The 26032-nt window shown below is 57.0% G+C and overlaps 2 protein-coding genes and 1 non-coding gene across 11 annotated transcripts in view; 1 reads left to right on the plus strand and 2 right to left on the minus strand.

Moving 5' to 3' along the window:
• RNF123 (ring finger protein 123) overlaps positions 1-26032 on the minus strand; it is a 31276-nt gene that overhangs the window by 793 nt on the left and 4451 nt on the right. For 7 of the 9 annotated variants that reach the window (XM_033413086.2, XM_033413088.2, XM_033413085.2 and 4 more), the window contains 33 exons: positions 22913-23001; positions 22694-22788; positions 22220-22274; positions 22022-22107; positions 21631-21717; positions 21332-21399; positions 21012-21137; positions 20508-20622; positions 20320-20424; positions 19761-19886; positions 19527-19619; positions 19382-19455; positions 18462-18579; positions 18175-18274; positions 17902-17963; positions 17653-17724; positions 17331-17451; positions 16657-16758; positions 15241-15347; positions 14633-14831; positions 14128-14273; positions 13740-13823; positions 12839-12946; positions 7768-7945; positions 6770-6844; positions 6527-6614; positions 6350-6446; positions 6177-6261; positions 4674-4813; positions 4382-4570; positions 4215-4290; positions 3889-3973; positions 42-184 (listed from right to left, as the gene is read on the minus strand). In XM_033413086.2, the coding sequence (XP_033268977.1) occupies positions 42-184; positions 3889-3973; positions 4215-4290; positions 4382-4570; positions 4674-4813; positions 6177-6261; positions 6350-6446; positions 6527-6614; positions 6770-6844; positions 7768-7945; positions 12839-12946; positions 13740-13823; positions 14128-14273; positions 14633-14831; positions 15241-15347; positions 16657-16758; positions 17331-17451; positions 17653-17724; positions 17902-17963; positions 18175-18274; positions 18462-18579; positions 19382-19455; positions 19527-19619; positions 19761-19886; positions 20320-20424; positions 20508-20622; positions 21012-21137; positions 21332-21399; positions 21631-21717; positions 22022-22107; positions 22220-22274; positions 22694-22788; positions 22913-23001 (3494 nt within the window). The remainder of the gene's footprint in view (positions 1-41; positions 185-3888; positions 3974-4214; positions 4291-4381; positions 4571-4673; positions 4814-6176; positions 6262-6349; positions 6447-6526; positions 6615-6769; positions 6845-7767; positions 7946-12838; positions 12947-13739; positions 13824-14127; positions 14274-14632; positions 14832-15240; positions 15348-16656; positions 16759-17330; positions 17452-17652; positions 17725-17901; positions 17964-18174; positions 18275-18461; positions 18580-19381; positions 19456-19526; positions 19620-19760; positions 19887-20319; positions 20425-20507; positions 20623-21011; positions 21138-21331; positions 21400-21630; positions 21718-22021; positions 22108-22219; positions 22275-22693; positions 22789-22912; positions 23002-26032) is intronic. The other 2 variants (XM_049716381.1, XM_004283955.4) reach the window with 1 other exon arrangement.
• Positions 180-3524, plus strand: AMIGO3 (adhesion molecule with Ig like domain 3). The gene has a single exon (XM_012538285.3). The coding sequence runs from the start codon at positions 1015-1017 to the stop codon at positions 2542-2544; it is 1530 nt and encodes a 509-aa protein (XP_012393739.1). The 5' UTR covers positions 180-1014; the 3' UTR covers positions 2545-3524.
• TRNAE-CUC (transfer RNA glutamic acid (anticodon CUC)) lies at positions 25655-25727 on the minus strand. Its single transcript has one exon. It is a non-coding gene; the product is annotated as a tRNA-Glu (tRNA).

The raw sequence follows: 26032 nt of genomic DNA on the forward strand, positions 1-26032 counted from the left end.
CCAAATCCCTCTCTTCCCTGACCCACCCCCAGCCTACTCACAGCTCTGTAGGGAGAAGCGCTTCTGGTCAGGGGCAGGCAGGGCAGTGCCAGGGGTAGGGGGCTCTGGCTGCCCCAAGAGATAGCATATGGAGCGGAGCTGGAAGCAGGGATCAGCCAGGAGCACTGATGTGGCTCTCTCTGTCCTAGGTGGGAGAGGGTACAAGGGTAGTCAGAAGCTGGGCCTGTCTGAAATCAGTATCTGTTCAGAGGGGTGGGGGTGCAAAGTCCAGCCTATTTGCATTATTGCCTGGTTCATTCCACCCAGTCTCCCTGCTTCTCTCCAGTCCTCCCAGTAAAGTCCTAGATCCCAGTAAGGACCCACATTGTCGGGTACCAGTTTAAGGGAGCACCACCAGAAGATAATGGAAGTCCACCTGCCCCTTCATTTACGTAAACCCTTAAAAGGAAACAGCTGCCCAATCATATACGTTAACCCTTCAAAGAAAACACCTGCCCCCTCATAAACGTTAACCCTTAAAAGGAAACACAACACAAGCTTAAAGGCATGCTTCCCAGGGTTCCGGGAGACGGGCCCTCTGGAAAGCCGCCAGCCAAGCTCAGGCTAGGGTATTGTGGCCCAACTCGCTCACCCTCTGGCGGCCACGCGGGGGCCTATGAACGCCGGGGGACGCGGCTACCCCGCCCCTCCAATGGGAGCCAATGGGAGCCTGAGGCCCCGCCCCCGAGAAATCGCCTCCCGGAGAGTATTTAGAAGCTGAGTGCTCAGAAAGGCACTCAGGAGAGAGCTGGGGAAGCCTGAGAAGGGAGTGCTGAGCAGAGCGTGGCCCCAACTCAACCCAAAATCTGGAGCCGGGCAGCTGGAGCGGTCGGCCTTGCGGGACGGAGCCCGCATACTGTCTCGCTGGCCACTGGCCATTTAGCGCCCCGCACTTCTAGCCGGATGTGAAGTGGGTGAGTCTCGGAGCTGCGCCCCGCACCAAGCTGCCCTGTCCCACCCCTGGCAGCCGCCGCCATGGCCCGGCTGGTGCTGCAGGGCACACTGCTGTGCATGCTGCGTGTCGGATTAATGAGCACCCTGGACTCCGAGGGCTTCCTGTCCCCTGCGCCTCATAACTGTCCCTACAAATGTGTCTGCGCTGCCGACCTCCTGAGCTGCGCCGGCCTGGGGCTGCAGGACGTGCCGGGCGCGTTACCAGCTGCAGCTGCAGACCTCGACCTGAGCCACAATGCGCTGCAGCGCCTGCGCCCCGGCTGGTTGGCGCCCCTCTCCCGGCTCCGCGCCCTGCGTTTAAATCACAACGAGCTGGATACGCTAGGTCCGGGAGTTTTCACCAATGCCAGCGGCCTGCGGCTGCTCGATTTATCATCTAACGCCCTGCGGGCCCTGGGCCGCCACGACCTCGACGGCCTGGGGGAGCTCAAGATGCTGCTTCTGTTCAATAACCGCCTGGCACACTTAGACGAGCAGGCCTTCCACGGCCTGGGCGCGCTCAGTCGTCTCTACCTGGGCTGCAATGAACTTGCGTCCTTCTCTTTCAATCACCTGCACGGCCTGGGCACGACCCACCTACGTACTCTGGATCTCTCCTCCAACCACCTAGGACGCATCCCTGTACCTGACCTGGCTTCACTGCCAGCCTTTCTCAAGAACGGCCTTTACTTGCACAACAACCCATTACCCTGTGACTGCCGTCTCTACCATCTGCTGCAACGCTGGCACCAGCGGGGGCTCAGCGCTGTGAGCGACTTCGCGGGCGAGTACACATGCCTGGCCTTCAAGGTACCCACCTCCCGCGTGCGCTTCTTTGAGCACAGCCGTGTCTTTGAGAACTGCTCAGCTGCCCTGGCTCGGGGCCTAGAGCAGCCTGAAGAACAGCTGCATGTGCAGGTGGGGCAGTCCCTGAGGCTACACTGCAACACCAGCGCCCCAGCCGTGCACATTGCCTGGGTCTCGCCGCAGCATGAGCTGCTTGTGGCACCAGGGTCTCGCAACGGCAGCATCGCAGTGCGGGCTGATGGCAGCCTGGCCATCAGCAACGTGCAGCCATGGCACGAGGGTGTCTTTGTGTGCCTGGCTACTGGACCCCACCTGCATCACAACCAGACACACGAGTACAACGTAAGTGTGCACTTTCCACACCCTGAGCCTGACACTTTCAACACGGGCTTCACCACGCTGCTGGGCTGCGCCGTGGGCCTGGTGCTCGTGCTGCTCTACCTGTTCACGCCACCCTGCCCCGGCTGCCGCAGCTGCTACCATCACACCTGCCGCTGCCGCCGCTGGCCCCGAACACCCAGCCCACTCCAGGAGCTGAGCGCACAGTCCTCAGTGCTCAGCACCACGCCGCCCGACGCACCGAGACGCAAGGCCAGTGTCCACAAGCACGTGGTCTTTCTGGAACCTGGCAGGAGAAGCCTCAATGGTCGTGTGCAGCTAGCGGTAGCTGAAGACTTTGATCTCCACAATCCCTTGGGCCTGCGGCTCAAGGCCGGCTCTGAGTCCACTAGCTCCACAGGCTCTGAGGGTCTGGTGATGACCTAGGCTGCCCAGGGGCCCCACCAAGGCCACTGCCTGCCCACTGCTTGCCCTGCTCCCCGCTGCTGCCCAGAGAAGTGCCAGATGCTGGTGGGAAGCACTGGGCTTGGTCCTCCAGCCTCCTGTGTGGGCCTCGACATAAACCACAGCAACACCACTCACTGGTAGAGGGGCTGAAGTCCCCAACTCTCTCCTGCTTCTCCCCAGCAACACAGGACCAAAACATCCCAGGACCTAGCAGGGCCTACCTGTGCCCACATGAGGATTGGAACCGAGGGCCATCTGGAAGAGCCCTTGCATTAAAGCCCCAGGTTCACCCGCAGGGGCTAAGGCAGCCATCAAGGAGAGTCGTGGTGAAGAATTGAAGCATGACCACCTTCTGCTTCCCAAGGGGACAGGAGTGGCCCACAGGGGAAAAGGAGGAAGACTTCAAAGGAAGACTGAGTCCCCACCCCGAGGGTGGAAAGAGGAATTACAAGCCCTCCCTCTGGTGAAATGTGACTCCCCACGCACCAACATTCAAGCTACTTGAAGCTTCACGAGTCCATGCAGTCTGGTGAGAAGGCAACCAGCAGGCAAGGCTCCTCAAGAGACCTCCAGGGGCATCACTGGCACTCTGAGGGCAGAGCCTCTCCCATGGGCTCACAAGACAATGGTAAGGGGCACCAATGACCTGTTCCCCCAGCTTTTCAGCAGTAAAAAGCCTGCTGAGCATGGCTAAGATGGGAGGGCTGAGCCGGAACTTGCTGTCTCCCAAGGGCAGAATCCTCTTAAGGGCTGGCACTGGTATCAGCCTAATGGCTGAAGCAGTGCCCTGGCTTCATATGCATCTCACCACTCCCACGGCAGGGAGGCAGGGAAGCGGGGACTGGGAACCCCTCCTGAGTGAGGGCTGAGCTGGGGGGCCCACAAGTGTCCTGGATCCAGCTATCATGGAATTTCTTAATAAAGGTAGTACATGCTCGTCGTTGGAGCCTTCACAGACACAGATGGCAGTATGTGTGCTCAGCTCTTAACCCCAGCAGTGTGTCCCTGGATATCACAGGATGGCACCCCGCCCTTAGCACAGTCTTAGTTCCCCTGCCCCTGCCTGAGGCACAGCCACAGCCAGCGGCTCTGCCCATGGGCCAGGGCACCCTGCTCTGTGGAGCTCCTGGATTCTCCTACTTTAGGCTGCTGCTGCTGCTGCTGCTGCCGCCACCTACTCAGTTCATACCTCACTACCTTCCTTCCAGCTCCAGACCTGACGCTGAAGTCCATGTGAGAGATGAGCTTTGGAAGGCCCTGCCCAGCCCCCTCCCCATCAGACAAGCCCAGCACCCACAGGGGACCCCAGCCCCTAACACTCACCCTGAGGCTGGGCCGTGCACCAGGAGTCGTACCAGGATGCCTGTCACTGCCACCAGAATAGGGTAGTGGTCCACACTCTCCAGGCCTAAGGGAAAGGGAAGGAAGGGGATGAGCTACCCAAGTGGTCCCGCTGCAGGGGCTCCATCCCTGCCCAGCTGACATCATCGTCATTCACACTTCCCACCCTCCTCCCCACAGAAGGCTGAGCTAGGCTGGGGGTGCCAAGCCAGGCTGTCCCAGTGCAGAATGTAGAATCAGGCAGCACTGCTCCTGGCAGAGGAACCAAGGCCTGTGGTGTGTTGGGTTCAGGGCTTCTAGGTCCTCACCAGGCAGCCGCAGGGTGACCACGCGGTCAAACAGGTTCCTCTCAGCTGTCACCCGGTTCAGCACCTGGTTCAGCAGCTGTGAGGGCAGGAGCACATTGGTGGATGGGTGGGCTCACACCACTGGGGTGTCCCCAGGGTCCCAACCACCCTTGCCCAGATGGACACACCTGTGCGAGACGCCGCAGCAGCATCTCAGAGGTAGGCTGGGCCCAGTCGAGGAATATCTCAGGCACCAGCGTGATGGTCATCTCCAAGACACGCAGCAGGCTGACCGAGAGGTCAAAGCAGGTGGCACATACCTTGAGCTGCCGGCTGTCCACAAAGTTCCGCTCCAGGCGTTCAGCAGCCTGCTGGATCTGAGCCACCAACGTGGGGGCAGCAGTCAGTGGTCTGGCCACACTGCAGATTGTGCCTCATCCTCTGCAACCCCCTGGCCCACAAGGTCCCTCCGTGACCCACCTCCTGGATCATGCCGATAAACTCAGAGAAGGCCCAGTTGAGCTGGTTGAGGACGCTGTTGAGGAAGCTGGGTGCCACGTCAGGACCCTCCCGCAACAGGTCTGCCATGTGCTGCTGCAGCAGGGTGGAGGGGCAGGGCTCTGTGGGGACATCGGGAGGGGCATCATCGGGACTCCAGTCAGCGGCCCCTGCCCGTCTGCCTCTGTCCTCACTCACAGGCCGTTGGTGTAAGGGCAGAAAGACAGCTCCCTGGGAACACTCAGGTCTTGAAGGCAGGGGGACAGGGTGCAGTGCTGCCTGGGGGTCAGGGCTAAATCTGTCCCCTCCCTCTGCTGGGCCAACCACAGGCTGCAGTTGTTCCCAATGCCTCCCCCACCCCCAGTTCTAGAACCGCCCCCAAGCCCCAGCCTGATCCCCAGAAAGTTCTCAGTCACATGCCCTTCAGGAAGGGCTAGACCTAGACGGGGCAACCTAGACCCCTCTTCACTCGTATCAAGGCCATTTCTCCCAAGAGCCTCCTCTGAGCCCTGCCATCCTCCACTGTCCTCTGCTGCCCTTGGCCTGGCCTTAGCATACGGCTGAGGTGGTGGGCGCCAAGTCTGGGCTAACAGGCAGCAGTAACCAGAGCCCTCAGCCACACCGGGCTAGGCATACCTCCCCCCCCTGCAAATCAATAGTTCCTACAGCAGCAGGATGCATATCTGGCCCCACTGCTGTTCTCCACTTGCAGCTCAGGTCCACCCTGGAGGCAGGACCAAGGCAACTGGCAAGGACTTGCTGTGTGACTCTGCACAAGGAACTTGGCCTCTGGGGACCCCTTTAGGCCCAAACACTCCCACAAGGGCAGAAACATACCACATGGGCTAAAGAGAGCCACTGTGTGGGGTGAGTACAGCATGTGGCAGGCAGATTCTGCAAGCAAGACAGCCCAAGACCCTGGGCTGGGCCCAGTGAAGGTCCTCAGGCTCACAGGGCTTTGCTGGACCATAGGCCCAGGACAGAAAATGCAGACTTTGCTCCCAACCAAAGGCCACTTCCTCCAGGAAGCCCCATGGACACCCTTTGGGGCCCTGGCCAACCCTTAGTCTGTGCCCCTGCCTTGACTCAGGTATCCAGGGTCTGGCACCAGCTAGTGAAAGTAAAGGGGCAGAAGGACATGGTGCTGGGACAAGGCTGGAGGTCAGGGAGCTGGTTCAGAGGGCAAGGGATAGGGTCATCACTTTGCATAAGCTGCCAGCAGCCTGGGAAGATGCTGCCCCTTTTCACTGTGACACATGCAGACCGTTCAGGACCAAAGGGCACACATGGGACTGGAGAGCAAGACTCAAGAGCACCAGAGTGTCCTTAGACTGGGAGGAAGCAGGGAAATGGAGACCCCAGGGGATACACAGGGGGTTTGGGGCCCAACACGAGTCCAGGACTGAGGCTGGAAGAAGTGGGAAAGTCTGCGAGAACGCAAGAGCAGCGGGTGAGGGCCCCCGCCTGCCAAACCTGGATACTCACTCTGGAGGCTGGGCAAATTGGCATCCTCAGGTTTGGTTTTCAGCAGGTGTGGCAGCCGTGTATAGCGGTACCCGAACCCACAGCCCTGGGGGTGGAGTTGGCGGGAGGTCAGTGGGGCAGGGCAACCCCTCCCTCCAGCCAGCCATAGCCACCTCCTCTCCAGCCAGGCTTACCCTCCAGAGCCGCACCAGGATCCAGTTGGTCTGGGCCCAGGGCCGCTGCTCATAGGGAGCCAGGAGACTCCTCACCATGGCGATACGCCTGTGAGAGCAATGGGTGGTAGGCACGGGGTGACGCTAGTGCTGAGCAGGGCAGAGTGCGTGCCCCCCTGCCCCTGGGCCCCCACTCACTGCTCCTCAGGGATCCGCTCCACGGCCCGCAGAGAGTTTGGGTAGCACACGTAGCTGGCCAGGGCCTGCATCAGCGAGTCACGGATATCTGCTGGGACAGGTCATGCCTCAGCAGGTGCCTGGCATGAGCCCTGGTGCCCATGCCTCATACCCACCTGGCTGGCATTGTGCGCAGAGAATAGCCAGCCAGAGGTACCATCCCGTCCGTCCCCGTCTCCCCCAGCCCTCTGTCGGGCACCTCACCAGTGCCCACGATGCGTGTGTCGGCAAAGTGTTTGGCAAGGATGGCAGCCAGACGGGTCAGGGTCTCTTCATAGCCTGCAGGGTTGGGTAGTAGGATGAGCTGATCGGGAGTGCGAACTCCAGAGGCAGGCACACCCCTTGGTGGGTGGGCTTGGGTAGTGGGCTCCAGAGCTAGCTCCAAGGGCTAGTCTGGGCCCAAGCTGACATCTGGGGACTTTAGGCAGGGCATTCACTAACAGTTGGTAAGAGTTGAAGGCACAGACTCATTGTGGGCGTTGGGTGGGTCCCAGCAGGAGGATAGGTCCTGACAAAGAGTCCTCCTGCCTGGGCTCAAACCCATCTCAGCACACACACTGGAGGGCTCAGCAAAGTCCCCTGGGCACCCACAGCCCCACCTCTGAGGACAAAGCCTGCACTGAGGCCTAGGGCAGGGCAAGGGGACAGGCCAGGAGCGTAAAAGCCCACAGCCTAGTCCAGACATAAACTGCCAAGCCCAGCCTGGAATCAGTGGTCTGCAAGAAGCCCAGACTCCTATGTGGCCACCAGCAGGGCCCCCCTACTCCTTGCTGTGATCTGCAAAGACAAGCCACTCTGCCCCTGCATGGGATGCCACACCCCATGGCCAGTGCCAGGGCAGCAGGGTAAGAGGCCAGCTGGCTCCTGGGCCACAGAAGCACCAAGAAGGAAGTGAAAGCCGGGGTGGGGTGGGGCGGGGCAGGGTGGGTGGGGTAGGGGTGATCCCCACACCCTGTACTCCATTTCGTCTGTTTCCCTCCTAACACCAGGGAGGAGCTGTTGGTTCTATGGCTGCTGGTACTAGGAGAGGGCTCTCCACCATGTGGGACTTTTGCAAATGCTTGTGTGATGCTGGGCAGAGCCTCACCTCCTCCCCACGTGGGATGTGTGAGGCTGGGCCACGAGGGCTCAGAACAGGGCTTCTAGGGCTCACTCCAGAGGCCCCCTTTTCTGTCCCCTCCCAGGCTGAATGGCCCCATCACCTGGGAGCTCCTCCATGCTGTGCACAGGGCCAAAGTAATTCTTGAGAGCACTGTAGCTGTTGATGGCCACACTCAGGTAGAATTCGGGCATGAAGGCAAAGAGAGGACCTGTGCGGTCTCCATGCTCGATGGTCCGCAGGCAGACACGCAGCAGCCAGTAGATGTCCTGCATCTTCTCCTGTGGGAGGCACACAGGGTGTTGCTGGGCTGTTCATGGGAGGGGTCACAGGGGGTGTGGCCCGGTCTGGAGATTAGGAAAGGCCTCCCAGGAACATGACAGGAGAACTGGATTCCAGGAAGTGGGAGCAGTGGCTCAGGTAGGAGCAATCAAGCACTGTACTGGGCAGGCAAGACAGGCCACCAGCCTGGATAGGGCAGCACTACAACCCCAACCAGAATCCTGGGTTGCAATTTTTTAAGGTACAGAAGGTGTTAAGCGAGAGGGTGCCATGTGACCAGAAGCCTGTGTTGGAACACTGCCCAGAGCAGAAGGGGCTGCAGGGACAAGTGGGGACAAGGCAGTGAGGAAGCTACAGCCTTGGCTAGGCCCAAGACAGCAAAGGGACTGGATGGCCAGGCATGCGGATGCACCGATTGGCTGTGAGGGCAAGGGAATGGTCGCAACAAGAACAGGGCCCACATTTCTGTGCGTAATGGAGCCTCCATGGAGGCTGGAAGTCCTGGGGGAGAAGCAGGCCTGGTGAAGGGCAGAGGGGATGTGGCTTAGGACATGTGGAGCATGAGGTGCCCAGCGATGCCCCCAAAGAGTTGGTGTTAAGGAGGCAGGCAGAAAATGAGTCTGGAGCTCAGAGGAGAAGGTGGTGTGAAGGTCAAAGGGAGCATGACTGCTGGTGGAACAGAGGCCACGGAAAGCAGACAAAACCTGCCAAGGGCCCAGTTCCCCACAGTATGGTTTCCAGATAGTCTATCCCACAAAAGGGGCCAGGAGGGGTCACCAACCAGAGTGAGGCCCTAGGCCCCAGTCCAGACCCATAGCACCACATCTCCTGGAGTGGAGCTAGAGCAGCTGCACTTTCCACCAGCTCTCTGATGTGCTCTCAAACCTGAGAGCCCGAGAAGATGTAAGCAAGAAGTCAGAGGGTGGCCCTAGGCCTGGAAGTACACACGGACAGGGAGGCCTACAGGAGCTGGCATCACCGAAGGCCACAGAAGACCGAGTCTGAGGAAAGGATGGCAATGGCACCGACGCGGCCAAGGGGGCCACTGTAATGGGAGAGGAGATGTGTCCACAAAGGGAGGGGGGGAGCTTGACAGACACCTTGCAAGGCTATTTCAGAAAAGTGGAGGAGCCTGATCTGGGCAAAGAGTGAAGAGAAGATGAGGAAGCCAAGACACAGAGAAGGAAGGAGAAAGCGGTAGTGTAAGCAGATGTACAGTGAGAGAAAGGCATCACGGACCTTTTCCTTTAGTAATGGGAGAAGCTGAAGGAGCAGGAGGCAAGAGGGTAAGCATTGCAAATGTAGAAGAAAAAAAAAGGCAGTTCAACATAATAAAGGCTGTATTATGAAAAGTCCATAGCTCACATCATACTCAATGGTGAAAGAATGACAGGCTTTCCCCTAAGATCAAGAACAAGACAAGGTGTCTGCTTTTGCCACTTCTATTCAACATAGTATTGGGAGTTCTAGCCAGAATTAGGCCAGAAAAAGAAGTAAAAGCCATCTACGTTAGAAAGGAGGGAGTATGGGACTTCCCTGGTGGTCCAGTGGTTAAGACTCCACGCTCCCAATGCAGGGGGCCTGGGTTCGATCCCTGGTCAAGGAACTAGATCCCACATGCATGCCACAACTAAGAGTCTGCATGCTGCAACTAAAGAGCCTGCATGCCGCAATGAAGATCTTGCATGCTGCAACTAAGACCCGGCACAGCCAAATAAATAAATAAATAAATATATATATATATATACACATATATATATATATATTTTTTAAAGGAGAGAGTAAAATTATCTCTGTTTGCAGATGACATGATCTTATATGTAGAAAACCCTAAAGATTCCACCAAAAAACTATTAGAATTAATAAACGAGTTCAGGAAATTTGCAGGATACAAAATCGACACACAAAAATCAATTGTGTTTCTATACACAAGCAAGGAACAATCCAAAAAGGAAATTGAGAAAATAATTCTATTTACATTAGAATCAAAATTAATTAAACAGGTGTAAATTTAACCAAGGAAGTGAAACACTTGAAACACTGAAAACTATGAAATGTCACTCAAAGAAATTTTAAAAGGTACAAACAAATGGAAAGACATCCCACGTTCATGGACTGGAAGACTTAATATCGTCAGATGTCAATACTACCCAAAGCAATCTACAGTTTTAATGCAATTCCTATAAAAGTCCCAATGGATTTTTTTTTTTGCAGACATAGAAAAAACTATTCTAAAATTCCTTTCGAATCTCAAGGGACCCCAAATAGCCAAAACAATCTTGAAATAGAACAAAGCTGCAGATCTCACACTTCCTGATTGCAAAACTTATTGCGAAGCTACAATAATCAAAACACTATGGTAGGGCTTCCCTGGTGGTGCAGTGGTTGAGAGTCCGCCTGCCAATGCAGGGGACATGGGTTCGAGTCCTGGTCCGGGAAGATCCCACATGCTGCCCGCATGCAGCAACCAAGACCCAACGCAACCAAAAATAATAAAATAAATTAAAAAAAAAAAACAACAGTGTGGTACTGGCATAAACATAGACATACAGACCAATGGAATAGAGAGCCCCTCACCCCCAAACCCTCACATATATGGTCAAATGATTTTTGACAAGGGTGCCAAGACCATTCAATGGGGAAAGGACAGTCTTTTCAATAAACGGTGCTGGGAACACTGGATATCCACATACAAAAGAATGAAGTTGGACCATTATCTCACATCATATACAAAAATTACCTTAAAATGGGTCACAGACCTAAACTTAAGAGCTAAAAACTCTTAGAAGAAAACATAGTGGAAAACCTTCACGACCTTGGATTTGATAATGATTTCTTGGATATCACAACAAAAGCATAGGCAAGAAAAGAAAAAAATAGATAAATTAGACTTCATCAAAATTAAAAAATGTGCATCAAAGGACACAATCAAAAGAGAAAATGGGAGAAAATATTTATAAATCATAATCTGCTAAAGGGTTGGTACCCAGGATATATAAAGAACTCCTACAAATCAAAAACAGAAAAACAATCTGATTTAAAAATGGGCAAAAGGATTGAATAGACATTTCTCCAAAGAAGGATATACAAATGGACAATAATTACATGAAAAGATGCTCAACATCACTAATCACTAGGGAAATGCAAATCAAAACCACAATGAAATACCACTTTACACAGATTAGGATTACTATTAATAAAAAAAAATTTCTGAGAAACAAGTGTTGGCAAGGATAGGCAGAAATCAGAACCCTGTGCCCTGCTAGTGGGAATGGTGCAACCACTATGAAAAACAATATGGCAGTTTCTCAAAAAAATTAAAAATAGAATTACTATATGATCCAGCAATTTTGCTTCTGGGTATATACCCAAAATAATTAAAAAACAGGATCTTGAAAAAGTATTTGCACACCCATGTTCGTAGCTGCATTATTCACAATAGCCAAAAGGTGGAAGCAACTCAAATGTCCATAGATGGATTAACAGATAAATAAAATGTGGTATATACACACAATGGAATATTATTCAGCCTTAAAAAGGAAAGAAATCCTAACACATGCTACAACATAGATGAACCATGAGACCATTATGCTAGGTGAAATAAGCCAGTGACAAAAATTCCACTTATATGAGGTACTAGAGCAGTCAGATTCACAGAGACAGAAAGTACAACAGTGGTTGTCGGGGACTGAAGTGAAGGGGGGAATGGGAATTAGTGGATATAAGTTTCAGTTTGGGGAGATGAAAAGAGTTCTGGAGACTGGTTGCACAGCAATAAATATACTTAACACTGCTGAACTGTACATTTAAAATGATTAAGATGATAAGTTACATATTGTATTTTACCGCAACTTTTTAAAACGGTTAAGATGGTAAACTTTATGTTGTGTATATTTTGTCACAATTTAAAAAGAAGGTACAAAGATGGGAGGGTGAGGTTCCTAAGAAGACAGTGTGGGAGGGGATGGCAAGATCGCCTAGGGAGGTGGACAGGCATGAAATCCTGGTGGTGGGATGACAGTGACCATCTTTGTGGGGCTGGAGCAAGGTGGTCTGTGGCAAGAGAGAACAGAGGGGTAAAAGGCAGAGGTGGTTTGGGTTGGGGAGGAGTCACCAGAAGAAAGAGCAGTATAGACAGGGATACCAAGCGCCTTGATCACCCAGTTATGGGGGAGGGGCACGCCCAAGAAGGTGAACAGATGCCCTACATGGGCACCTGGGGAGCATCCCAAGGCACTCACTTGTGGAGGGGGAGACGTCAGGGAAGGTGGGGAGATAAAACAAGTGCGGCGGGTCCGGGGCCTGGGGTGGCGGGAGTCAAAACATGGTCGCTGCGGGAGTGCACCATCTGTCCGTCTACCCCGGGAGGACAGGGACTCAGCTTTCTGGTTCACTACTGAGTGTCCCCAGTGTCAGGATGGCACCTGGCATCCTCCAGGCTCTGGGCATGTTAATAAATGAACGAGTGAGTGAATGAGTGAGAAGAGAACAAGCCAGTGGCCTCGAGTGGGAGGGGAGTCAGAGAGAAGCAGATGCAGATGCAGGGTGAGGCTTGGGAGAGGTCACAGAGCCCCTGATGCGCTGGGAGAGGAGCAGGGGCAGCGGACAGTGGGAGGCAGGTAGAGACAGGCTGTTCCTTGAATGGAGGGTTATGAGCTGCATGGGGAAGTGGGGTCTACAAATGGCATCTACTTAAGTTCATGGGGCATGAAAAGTTCAGGGGATGTGGCACTAGGTGGGGAGGGAGGATGAGGAGCGGGGAGGGGGCACGTGTGTGCCAGAGGCCCAGGAAGGCAGGGAGCACTGAGGGGCTGGCACAACCCTGCCCAATCAGTGACTAGTCCGGGGGCTTGGGGAGGGCAGCAGCTGCTGGCCTAGGCCACACCGCTCACCTGGGAGTAAACGGTGGCATGGACCCAGGCAAGACGGCGACTTAGGTGATCCAGCTTTTCTGAGAAAACCTTCTGGCTCTTCGTCAACTCTGCAAGGATGTCCTTCCTCTGCCACCCAAGGAGAAGGGAGGAGAGGACAATCAGGACATGGCCCCGTGCCCAGACCCACGCAGCCTAGCAGGGGCCCCACTGGTGCCCGGGGCAGGCAAAGGGTTGGGCGGACCCAGCTCCACTCTTCAAAACCCTCCTCAGCCTCTGACCTGCTGGTGAGCCTGAGCAAGACAGGGCCACAGGTGCCCCTCAGAATGTGGAAGTGAGACGCAGCTGAGGGCATGTGAGATGAGCCCCTGGCTGGGACATCCCAGGGACTCCACGCTAGAACTGCAGCTCCGGCAGCTGCTTTTGCCCTAGACAAGCGCAGGGTTCTGTAGACAGGTGGGAGCCAGGGGCTGCCAGGAAAGCCCAGACTGGGCATTCTTGGCTCTGTTCCCCAGGCCAGAGAGCTACGGCAGAGGGGCTCCAGGGGAGGGAAGGAGGGAGGGAGGGAGGCCCTGCTTCCTGCTGACTCTGCAAGTGGCCGAGGAAGTACTCAGGGTCGAATCCATAATTGATGAGGAGAGTGGGTGTGCGTCAGCACTTAGTGGCCAGGGTGGGGGCACCCTGGCACAGGCCATGGCTGGCTGACGGGGCTCAGGCCGTGCCTAGCCCTGGTGCCAGCCCCACTCTCACTGATGTGGTCTGCCCGGGGCGGGGGTGGGGAAGAGGAGAACTGCTGGGCAACCCCAGAGGCAGGGGCAGGATAGCAGCTTTCCCTCATGGGCTTCCCTGGGGAACCCCAGCGAGCAAGCTGCCCTCTTTAATGCCCTGCCCTCCCAAAGACCCACCTGCCCATCCACCTTACCCGCTTGGGGCACCGGCGGAGCTTGTCCTCTGTGTCCCTCAGAGCCATCGCATACTCATTGACATCATCGGACACTCCCACCATCTAGAGCACCAGACACCACATCCAGGGTGACCCTTGGGCACTTCGCACAGGTTTCTCCACACCCAGTCTGGACCCCAGCCCTGCCAAACCCTTAACCTTAGGCCCAGGACAGCCCCCTCCCACAGAAGTCAACGAGGTCAGGCCCAAACGGCACTGGCAGAAACTAGTCTTGCTGTGGCATATGCTAACGTGCACAGTCACGCCCAGGCACCCCTGGAGACACGTGGGCACGTGTGGGTGCACACACACATGCATCCAAACACCCAGAACCACATAACATGCGCATGGACCAGTGGTGTGAGACCTTGCCCAGCTGCTGGTGAACGCTGAGATTATACATCATGATGGCACCGTCCAGGACTTCCAGCAGGGAGTTCTCGGTGAGGGGCTGCTCAGGCTCCTCGGGGGGCCGCCCCACCAGCAGGCCCTCATTCCACTGGCTACCCTCGACTAGGGAGTAGGGAAGGACAGGGTCAGGGTCAGGGTCAGAGCCATTCCAGTTCTCTTCTAAGCCTATGGAGCCAGGATGGGCCTTATAGGAGGAGAAGGAGGCCCTCTCCCCCTGCCTGGGCCCAAGGAGGGACCTGCAGGGAGAACGTGTGGGCCGGGGCAGGGAAGGTGCTGCATTCCAGGACCTATTTCTGTAGCATCAATTTCCTGCCCTCAGAGTGCACTTCCCACACCCCTGACATACTGCCAGGCCACAGGACCAGGAGGGAATGGGGTGTATTTGGCTTTGCCCCGGGGGAGTGTTGTACAGGAGAGAAGGATCCTTCAGCGCGCCACGCCTGGCCCTGTCTGGCACCTACTGTCCTCACGGGTCCTCTGCTCCGCGCTCAGTGTGCGGACCTTCACTTTCTCTGAGGTGCTCAGAGGCCGCCGTGGGGTCATCAGGCTCACAGCTGCTGTGCTGAGGAAGCGGTTGGCTCGGCCCAGGGTTGGAGAACTGAGCCAGCTGGGCCGAGGCAGGGGCAGCGCACCCCCCACGGCCAGGGCCTGCATGGGGCGCTGTGGTGGAGAGAGGAGGCCAGACGCCACTCAGCAATCCCAGGACCCGGGCCCACGTATGGGTCCCTTGATATGTGAGGCTGGGGAACGGGACAGCGAGAGGGCACCGGCTGGCTGGGCAGGAGGCCCCGCAGGGCCCCATTCACCACTGCGCCTGCGCCTCACCCTCCACCTGCTCCAACCCAGCCTTCACTCTGCATCCCAAGGCCCTGTGTCTCGTAGGGGCTCAGCAGCAGGAGGCATGCCCCACCACACCCGTCAGTTCATGCCTCCACCTACAGCAAGGGAACCTGCCTGGGGACAAGCTCCTTGCTTGCATGGAGGGGGAGATGGCCCCGTGTGACACCCCTGCCCTTATGATAGAGGGACAGCCCAACACAAAGCCCCCTGCCTGCCCCTACCGCGGCACCTGGGCCGCAGCCGGGGCTGGCTCCTCATCCTCATCCAGGTCATCCATGGTGGCCGCCTGGAGCTCCAGTGGGTCGATCAGGATATTGGCCTTAGAGGCAAGGTCATCTAGGAGGAATGACAAGAGGGCTCTCAGACCAGTGGAGGGCAGAGGGGTCATAGGTGGCACCACTGAGGACAGTGAGAGGGCAGGAGGCCCTGCAGGGCCCCATTCACCACTGCGCCTGTGCTTCACCCTCCACCTGCTCCAACCCAGCCTTCACTCTGCATCCCAAGGCCCTGTGTCTTGTAGGGCGAGTCATGCTGAGTGAGGCAGAAGGCTCTCCCCACCACGACCCCATCACTCCCTGTCTTTATCTGCATGACCTCACTCTCTCCAGGGCCCTACTTCTCTGACTGCTCCGTTGCTTTCTTCCTTGTCCTGCCCCACAAAGGGAAATCCAGAGCTGCCCAGGGCTCTCCTTGCCTCACTCTGCACACTCCCCAGGGGGTCCGGTCCTCACCACAGGCTTGTCCCCACCTCTACGCTGACAGCTGGACACACCACCGCTTCCTCCAGCCCAGGCCTTCATCCTGGCTGCATCATTGGGCACCTCAAACATACTAAACTGTCCTCTCCTGCAGCTCCTCTTCCTCATGGTGCCTCCTCCCCACAGCCTCTGGCAAGAAGCCTGGGGTCATCCTTGTCCCCTCCCCTTTACCCTCCCCGCCTCCTCTGTTGCCTGGACAACTGGCTTCCTTGTCTCCTTTCTTGGCCCTTGCACTCTACCCTCCACACTGTAGCAGCCAGAGGGAGCTTCTTACAACGCAGACCCCCGAACCTCGCACCCTTGCTTCAGGACCTTCCAAAGCTACCACTGTCCCTGGAAGGAGCCTACAGCCGCTTTGTGGCCCACAAGGCCCTCAGACTCTGCCCTTCAGACTCCCTGGCCTCATTTCCCATCACTCCCTGCCTCTCATTTTCCTCTCTAGCACGCCAGCTGCCTTCTCTCTCCAGGCCATGCTGGGCCGTTGCTGGCATCCCTGCCACCGCTCACACTGTGCCCTCAGCCCTTTGCACTGGAGACATTTATGCTCATCCTTGAAAGTAGTTCAGGCAGCAAATGCGAGCCCCCCCCGGCCCCCGCCCCCCCAACAACTCCCTCACCAAGATCCCATGGTTCCCTCCTCCATCAGCACACTGCCCCCTATTCCATCACAGGGCTCCCAGACCTCCTCTGGGGTGGATGTGCAAGGGAAGGAAGGAATAGTTGGACACAAGATCGGGGCAGAGGAGGCCCATCAGCATCTCCCTGCAGAGCAGGTGGAGTGACTTGGGCGCCCTCTGGTGGGCACAGCGCAGCTCAGCACTCAAGGCCGAGCTGGCTCAGGAACCACCCCCCATCCTGCCCTGCTAACTGCCCAAGCCTGCGCGCACCTTTGAGGGTCTTCCGAAGGTGCGAGAGGAGGCCTCCAAGGCGCTGCAGGTCGAAGTAGTCCACCTTGCCATTATAGAAGACCTGGGGCGGGATGTAGGCCTCTGCGAGGAGTTGGGAGGCCGGGCTAGCAGTCAGAGCCCAGCAGGCCCCTGGCCTAGGCCACCTACCTGACCAGGCTTCCCCTACCACCCCGCCCTCTACCATTTCAGGTCAGTTCCAGCAACGGCACAACTTGGGATGAAGGGGGCATTCTTGGTTGCTGGTCACCCAGGTGAGAATCAGAGAGGGCCCTGACCCAGCCCTATGGGAGATTGCCCAATGCAGGCTGCTTCCACTGACCCCTGGGGACTCCGTCCCACACAAACACAGGGCCCCCAGCACCTCAGAGCCCACCCAAGGCGTCCCCGACAAACGACTGCACAGAGGGCTAGTGGGCAAGGACTGAGGAACAGGGCCCATAGAGGACAGGAACCCAGGGGACCATCAGAGCAAACACGGGCTCACCGTCCAAGTGCAAGGCCTCCGCGCCCAGTGGGTAGGACTCAATTAGGCAGGAGGCCTGGGACAGCTCCCCCCAGCCCTGCCCTCAGCTATCACTCCACACCAACATTAGGGGCTGCCCTGGGGCTGGCTCTGCCCAGCGTCTACAACTCGAGGCCCTGGCCACACTCACCGTCACTGAAGGTAGCGCATGGATTCGAAGCCTTGTATTCGTCCCAGTAGTAACGCAGGGCCGAGATCAAGCGGTGTAAGAAGCAGACCATGTACTCGGGGGGGCAGAGCATGGGCATGTTCTGCAGGCACAGGTGTAAGACATGCATTTGTGCAGCCCGGAGGCCAGCCCACTCCTCATCCAAGGCCCTGCCCCAGGACCCTGGGCTGAGCAGAGAGGGTAGGGCGGCAGGCGGGGAGGAAATGCAGAAGTGCCAGAATTACAGGTGCAAATGCTGCGACAAAGCTAGGGGGCCCTGGTGGGCTGGCCTGGGGATACTTACCCCCCGGCTGCTGGCATTCTCCTGCAGAAACTTTCGGAACTTGGTCAGGAAGATGTACCTAGAAGCTTCGCCCTTCGGGGGAAGGAAAGCCAAGGCTGTGATGAGCTGAGGATCCTGGCCCCGAACCGGACTCAACTTAGCCTGCACCCTGCCACAAGAGCCTGACCCAGCCCTGCCCTCTGGGTCTCCAGGCCCGGTCTGATACCCCTCCTGGCCAGGGACCCACACAGGGGTCTGGGAATCACTTACCCCGTTGTCATCTTGATTGTTCAACAGCAGCTTCAGGATCTGGACCTGTAGTTCTTCCACCACTGGGGGTGGGGTGGGGAACAGGACAGCCTTCCTCAGGCAGGGCCTTGCCCTCAGGCTCCCGGGGACCGGCAGGGGGAGCAGGTTTGGACTGAGGCTCCACCACCAGGGATCCCCAAGTCCAACCTAAGCATGGTCACTACCAAGTGCCCCCAAGTACACAGGCACAGAAATCCTCCACCCCCCCCCCAGTGCCTGAGGAACGGGGCTGACCTTCGATGCGCTTCTTGAGCCTTTGGCAGCCCCGTTCATAGGCACGCCGCCGGAGCCGCTCCTCGGAGGTTTCGTCCTTCACCTCCTTACTGTCTTTGCCCTGGGCAGGGGCGGGGCAGGGGAGGGGGGTGAAAGATGGCAAGGCTCACCCTGGTCTACTTCAGACAAAAGACCCCTACTCCCACCCCCAGCCCAGGAAGGGGCCTCGCGTGCCATGTACAGGTGGCTCAGACACCCCGGGTCAGCCCTCACTGTGACCACCGCCCACCCAAGTCAGGGCTGCCCACCTCCCTGCTGGAGCGGTGGGGCCACCAGGTGGTGGGGATGAGCTCCTGTAGGCCAGCCTCCTCCACACGCAGGGGGCTCTTGATGTAAAAGAAGACAACGGACCGGAGCACGTCGAAGCTGGTGGTCGTTAAGGCAGAGCTCCGCTCACCACAAGGTGCCCTGTACACCCTCATGAGCCCTCCCGAAACTTACCCACCTCCGGATATGCCCACCACAGCTCTCCCAGTCCTCAGGGTGCCATCGCTGCTGTGTGCCTGTCACCACTGACTGTGAGCCCAGAGAAACAGCTGTGGCTGTCAAACCCACCAAGCCCAATTCCAAGCAAGGGCATGATGAAGACTTGTCACAGGAACAGATGACGGTGGGACAGCTGGAGAGAGGGCCTGGCAGCCTCTCTATTTGTTTCTGCCTCCTAGAGGCTGAGGACCCCACAGAGAGAAGACAGCTACTAGCACAGGTTTCCCAGCCAGGGGCCCGAAGCTATGCTCTCTCCTGCACCTGCAGTTCTCAACGTTATAGGGAAACAGGAGGAGCTGACTCCTTCGAGAAGATTTCATAGGAACCCCCGCCATGGAGCACAGATAGAAGTGCAGTGCTTTGGCTGAAGAGGGCAGGCGCTGATGGCTCCCCCCTGCCCACCACCCTCCACCCCTGGGTGGCCCAAGAGCCTGCAGGCATCTGGAAATCCCTGCTCAGGCCAGCCAGCCAGCCAGCCTGGATCCTTTGCTCTACCCTCCCTGCTCTGTAGAGAAAGTGCTGGGAAGGCTGGGTCCTGGAACAAGGACTCACACGCTGGGTGGCTCTGGTCTTCCTGAGCCTCCGTGGGGAACCCTGGGCAGAGGCACACCACCCTCCCTGGTTTCTGCTGACCCCAGAGGGCACCGCATGTCTGGCCTGCCTAGTAGCAAGGAGAGGATACAGGACGTGGCTAAGCAGAAACTTGCGGGACTTCTCATGACTGAGGATGGCAATGGTGAGCCGCAGGTAGCGGATCTGTGGGGAGAGGGTGCTCAGAGTGGGCAGGTGAGGCCCAGGGGGCTCAGGGCCAGGGCAGGAGCTCCTACCTGCAGGCCCAGGTCAGGGACGATGGGCGAGAACCGGTACAGCCGCAACAGGGACATCATCAACTGCTTGAGGCAATCTTGCATCTCATAGTCCTGGAAGAGGGAGGTGAGGTTGCACAGCTACCCGCTGAGGGCAGGCCCCGGGACAGCCATCTATGCGGCCTTCTCCAACACCCTCCCTGTACTCAGTGGAGGCTGACATCCTGGCCTGAGGGCTGATATCCGGCGCCTCACCTCCATGAAGAGCCACAGGAGATCCAGGACCTGGTGCACCACAGACTGCGCCTGTGCGGGGGTGCCCGCCTCCACGACGCCCAGCAGGAAGCTCATGAGCACGGCCTCCACCAGGTACACCTTGCGCTGCACCAAGGGCGGGTGCCAGTGAGGTGGCAGCCTCCTGCCCCACTCAGGGCCCCCCTGCCCTGGCACGTGGCCAAGGCCACAGATGGACTCTTGGTCCCCGTCAAGCAACCCCAAGTCATGGATGAGCCCTTCTGGGGTCTGATGGAGACACAGGAAATGCTGCTACCCAACAACGCCTCTGGGGCTCTGCACATGCCATTCCCTTGGACTGTGATGTCACCACCCCTCGATCTTCTTTCTAGGAAGCCCCCTGATACCCTCAGCTGGAAGTGTCTCCTCCTCACCCAGTGACATCCTTGGGGCTTAAGGGCTCTGGTCACAGGGGCCCCTGACAGGTGATGCTGCTGGACCTCATGCACTTCAGCATCCCAGCCCTCAGCAGGGGTGTTTCTATCATGGCCCGCCTCTCCCCTCCCTAATGTCCCCTCACCAGGAGCGGTGCGAAGCGATGGAAGATGTGAGCCAGTGTGAGGAGGACGGTGGGCTGGCCCTGCAACTGCCACTCAGAGCTTTCCTTCTCCACCAGCCGCCCTTGCTGTGTGGGCGGGGAGGAAGGGACTGTGAGAGGCAGAGGGCTGTAGAAAGCCCCCAGCATACCCGGCCCAGACGCTGGCTCACCACGGGGTCCAGCTCCACGCTCAGCACTGCCTGGAAGCAGCCCAGCAACTCCTGTGCCCGAACCAGGTCGGCGCTTGGTGGGTCCTGCAGGGGCCGGTAGCCCACCACTGGGTAGGTGCCACAGAGTTAAGCCAGCAACACCTGATCTGTGGCTCAGAATACCTACCCCCTCCCACTGAGACCCCTGCAGAAGGGCCTGGGCTCCAGGGCAGGGCTGAGAGGTCAGATTGCCTGGTTTGCATCACAACCCTCCCGTTTCTCTGTGAAGCAGAACTTCTCTTGCCACTTTATGCTCTTCACCTGTTCAGTGGAGACAGCAATGGTACCCACCTAACAAGGTGGCTGCAAGCATTGTCCTCAGCACCCACCTCAGCTGTACCCTACTCACTCTTCCCGGCAGCAGGGCCTGCCACCAGCCCGCAGAGCTCCTGGAGCAGGGAGACCCCCATCCTGGCTTCCTCAAGAGCATCCAAGCAGCCCACAGCCTTCTTCACAAAAGGATATCGCAGGGGACGGCTGCCGAAGTTGAAGGCCACAGACTCCTTGAAGGAGAGGCTGATGGCTGGGAAGTAGGCCATGCCCAGGCCCCTGGATAAGTTCTCAAAGGCAGTGCCCAGAGACACACCATTCCTGGAGCAGAAGGGAGGGTCCATGAGCCAGTGCTAAGAAGGATGTGGCTGAAATGGACCAGTGAGCAGGCCTCTGTGGGGGCTGCCCACCCTCAGGCTACCGAAGCCAGCCTGGCCCCTTACAGGGCCTGGAACACGAGGGCAGACTGGGGATGCCCCAGAGGCCAGGCCTGTGAATAGAGGCAGGAGACTCACAGGCAGAAGGACAGCGTGCCTTCATCCAGGTCGATCAGGCAGCTCACAATGTCCCCCGCTGCCCACGCCTGCCAGGGGAGGAAGACTTACAGATGTGCAGAAGCCCAGCAGCCTGCCCACTCTGCCCCCCTCCAGCTGTGTCTCCACTGCCACCCAGGGGAGACTGGCCACAAGGACAGAGGACCTCAGTCCCTGCCCTCCCCCTGGTGCCCTACATTCCCTCAGCGCTGCCCAGTGGCCCCCACCAAGCTGTGGGGATGGACATGGGCCAGTTGGGCTGCAGGGGGCCCGGGCCTCACCTTCCCGTAGTTCGTCGTGGTCACGTTCCACTTGCGCACCCGGTTGCCATCGTAGGCATAGGAGTTGTGTGTATCTCCAACCCCCTCCTAGGGAGGAACTGTCTGTGAGGTCTGGGGGAGGTGGGGAGGGGCAGGGCCAGAGCCCACCAGCCACCAGCCTTGGACCCACGTGGCTCTACAGAATGGGGCTGATGCTCTGAGGGAAGGAGTGAGGGCTGTTTCGGGGCTGGATTGCCCTGGGATGGGGTGGGACACATTATGTCTCCTCCAGAGGGAAGTCCAGATTAGGGTGCTGAGCAGACCCTATGTGGGTTGGGGGGTTGCCTGAGCCCTGATGAGGCCTGCTGCCAAGAGAAGGTCTCCCTGGGAGGGGTCCCTCTCCCACATGTACCTCCTGATTGAAGCGGCAGTTGATCGTGCACCAGCCAATCTGCATGAGCCCCTGGGAGGAGATGAGCACCTCGTAGACCCATTTCCCTGGAAAAAGTCACGTCAAACCCAGCAGGGAAACAAAGACTGCCTCCTGCCTCTGGCCCGGGCCCTCAAACTTCCTCCCAACTCCCTGGGCCACAGCAGAGCGTGGTCTCACCTTTGTACACGCATGTGGTAGAGCGGATAGTACCAAAGTTGCTGTGTCCAATCACCTGGGTGGAGAGCAGGGGTGGTGAACCTCCTCCCGGGCATACGGGGTGCCACCCCAAGGGAGAACGACCCCACTCCAACTCGGCTCGCCTTGGTGGCGACGCCTGTCGTGGCCAACACTGTCCTGTGCCTGAACAGGGTGGAAGGGGCTAGACCCACGTCAGCAGGGATTTTGGGCCGGGAGCATGATAGGAGGGGCTCATGGCTATGCTGGGAAGGCCTTGGGGCTGAGGTCACACCAAGAGGGTTTCGGGGCTATGTCAGGAGGGTTTGGGAGCTGGGGACTCAATAGTCCACATCAGGAGGGGTCTGTGGCTGCAGCCCCATCAAGAAAGGTCGAGACCAGGGCCACATCAGGAGGAGCTTGGGGCTGTGTCAGGAGGGGCTTGGATCTGGGACCCCACGCCTTGCCCTCGCTCACCCCCAAGAGGTCATCATCCACCAGAAGAAGCCCTTCGAAGCCACCCGTGTGGTCCAGGACCACAGTGGACGGGCCAAGCCGCCCTTCAACCTTTCCTGGAAAGGAGAGAAGAGGGTGTGGGGTTGGGCCAGGCACAGGGCCTGACAGATGCAGAGAGGGTACTGAGCCCCCCAGGCCCAGCCCTGGCTCCCCAGTCCCATTCCTGAGGCTGTCACCGACCCTGGCTCTCCTCCTCCTCCTCCGCCTCCTCGTCCACATGTAACAACTGGTCCAGGTGCTCTGGCAGGTTCTGGAAGTTCAGGAGTTTCCTGGGGAGAGCGAGAGGCTGCGAGGGTCCCAAAAGTCCTTGAAACCAGCCAGACGACGCTAAATCCCTCTCCCAGTCCCTTTCTCCTGAGCTTAGGAGGGTGGCTGCCCAGACTCCAGAAAAAGGGCTGTACCAGTCCCAGATTCTGGCATGCTGGGGGTCAGAAGACTGGATTATCCACTAAATTTGGTGCACCTCAAGACTGTTTAAAAAAAAAAAAAAAAAAAAGAAGGAAGAACTCTTTCTAAACCTTAATCCTCTCATCTGTATAAATGGAACAAGAGCTGTATCTCAGAGATGCTGTGAAGATTCCTAGGAATAATGCGCCCTCCGTAGCCCATAACCTCCCCACTCTTGGAGGTGGCTTGTTGATTATGCCTGGGCAAGGAAGGCTGGGAGCAGTGCTGATCCCCAAGATGGTCAGTACCAAGATCAGCTAGTCCAGTCCTTGATCCCAGGTCTGTGGTCCCAGCCAGGGAAGCCTGTGTGTTGAATGAAACATGTCCTGGGAGGATAAAGGGCTCAGCCCTCTTAGCTTCTGGCTGGCTCTGTCCTGGACCCACCTGTAGAGGAGAGTAGAGCACACAGCCTGCCTATCTGTCAGCTGCCCCAGCCAAAGGGCCTAGGAAAATCTGCCTGAGTGGCCCCCTCATCCTCCCAGCACACATGCCCAGAGGAGAAAGAGCTCTAACACTGGCCAGCTAGGTCCTGAGTTCAGTTGCTAAGAATAGCAGGGAATGAGGTGGTGCTGACTAGCAGGGCTCAAAGAGCAGAGGCCTGACGCCCATCTGGATCCAGCCCACAGACTGCTGGCACCTGCTCTTCTAACTCTAATCCCAGTTCCCACCCCACTCATCCCCCTAGAGAGTAGGCTCTGGAAGGGCACGTAGATGGGCCAAAGCACTGACTCTCTGGCAAGGTAGCTTCAACCCAGGCCCAGGGGCCACATGTTCCCACACTGTGAGCTACAACTGACCTTGAGCTACAGGAGGTGGAGATCCATGAAGCCTCCTCCCTACTCCTACTGAGCCCCAGGCCAAGGCGAGCAGGCAGCCGTGCAATGGGGTGCCTCGCCAGTAACATGGAAGGCTGTAGCCAACCCTGTCTCTCAACACCCCAATGCGCCCAGAGATCAAGCAGGCTTCTGCAACAGAATTTCTGACAGGCCCACACCTGGGAGGGATGCTCTAGTCCTGTGCCTGCTCTTAAGAGCAGCTTCGGGTGGCCAACCTGACACTCAGCCTCAGTGAACGCCTGTAACATTGCCCATTTGGCCAACCCCAGCACTTGCCTACCCTTTCTGGATTGCCCAGGTTCCAGCCCAGAGTTCTGCATCCACACAACCACTGACTAACGGCTCTGCCACCTGCTCTCCCTCCTGGCAGCCACGGCACCAGTGGCAGCAGGATCATTTCCGGTATCACATGAGGTAGGGATCAGATGGCCCTGGGAACAGGCCAGGGCTGGGGTTGGGGTGGAGGTGGGCAGCAGCCCTCCACAAGTAGAAACCCTTTGGTCACCACAGCTGCTTAAATGGAACAGGCAACGATGCTGCCCTTTGGGTCTGCCCAGCGAGCAGAGACTGTGAAAGACAGAAAGAATAGCCCTGGCTGGCAAGGGGGCTGAGACATGGGGACACCCATGCCTCACTGCAGGGAGAAAGAATGTACAGGCCGGGACTTCCCAGGTGGCGCAGTGGTTAAGAATCCACCTGCCAATGCAGGGGACATGGGTTCGAGCCCTGGTCTGGGAAGATCCCACATGCCGCGGAGCAACTAAGCCCGTGCGCCACAACTACTGAGCCTGCACTCTAGAACCATCGAGCCACAACTACTGAGCCCGCGAGCCACAACTACTGAAGCCTGCATGCCTAGAGCCCATGCTCCGCAACAAGAGAAGCCACCGCAATGAGAAACCCATGCACCACAACAGAGTAGCCCCCACTCGCCACAACTAGAGAAAGCCCGCGCACAGCAACAAAGACCCAATGCAGCCAAGAATAAATAAATAAATAAAAATATAAATATAAATTTATTTTTTAAAAAAAGAATGTACAGAACCCTTTGAAGAAGAAATTCAGCAACAGTCTTAAAAGTGATTGCAATTCAAATACTCTAGCCTTGTGATTCCAACCCTGGGCGTCTATGCAGCACTGTTTACAAAAACAAAAGCCCCTCTAAACTAGGGCAGTGATCAGGCAGATTCCTGGACCTAAAAGATGCCCACCGAGATCAATCTGTAGTGTAGAAAAACATTCAGGAATAACATCTGATGACAAAAATAGGATTTAAACTATACACTTTTGGAGGTGTGGGATATGTTCATGGCACTGCTGGTTTCACAGGTTATCCATGTTAAAATTTACTAGATTGTATGTTTTAAATACATGTAGTTTACTGTATGTTAATTATTCCTCAATAACTTTAAAAAAGCTGACAGTGACAAAAATCTAAAAAAAATTTTCCACACAGCATAACCCAAACTACATACATCGTGAGGTAAAGAAAACAAAAAGGAATCACACTCAAATGGTTATATTAGAATAAGAAGATGACAGTTGCTTTTTCTTTTTCTATGTAAGTTTCTGCTAAAGGGCACTCGTAACTTTTCTTTTTTTTTTTTTTTGCCGTGTCAAGTGGCTTACGGGATTTTAGTTCCCCGACCAGGGATCGAACCCAGGCCCTCGGCAGTGAGAGTGCAGAGTCCTAACCACTGGACCACCAGGGAATTCCCCACTTGTAGTTTTGATATGAGCTAAACTTAAATACATTAAATTTGCAAGGAATAAAGGGCTGGTGGCATCCGTGCTGTACAGATCAAGCAGAGGCTTCAGAGGGCCAGGGTGCGACAGTGGTGAGGGCAGGTGCACATGGACCAGATGCTGAGTGTAAAATAGGTGCGAAGTGCCATGCTGAGTGCACATCATGCCCCTGACCTCCACTATACTCTCAGAAGGAAGGTACTAGCACTGCCAGGGGAAAGGAAGAGGCGGAGTCCAGAAGGCGGACTCTCTGGCCACAGGTCTCACAGCC

The sequence above is a fragment of the Orcinus orca genome, chromosome 10, assembly GCF_937001465.1.
Source record: "Orcinus orca chromosome 10, mOrcOrc1.1, whole genome shotgun sequence".
NCBI classification, from domain to species: Eukaryota; Metazoa; Chordata; class Mammalia; order Artiodactyla; family Delphinidae; genus Orcinus; species Orcinus orca.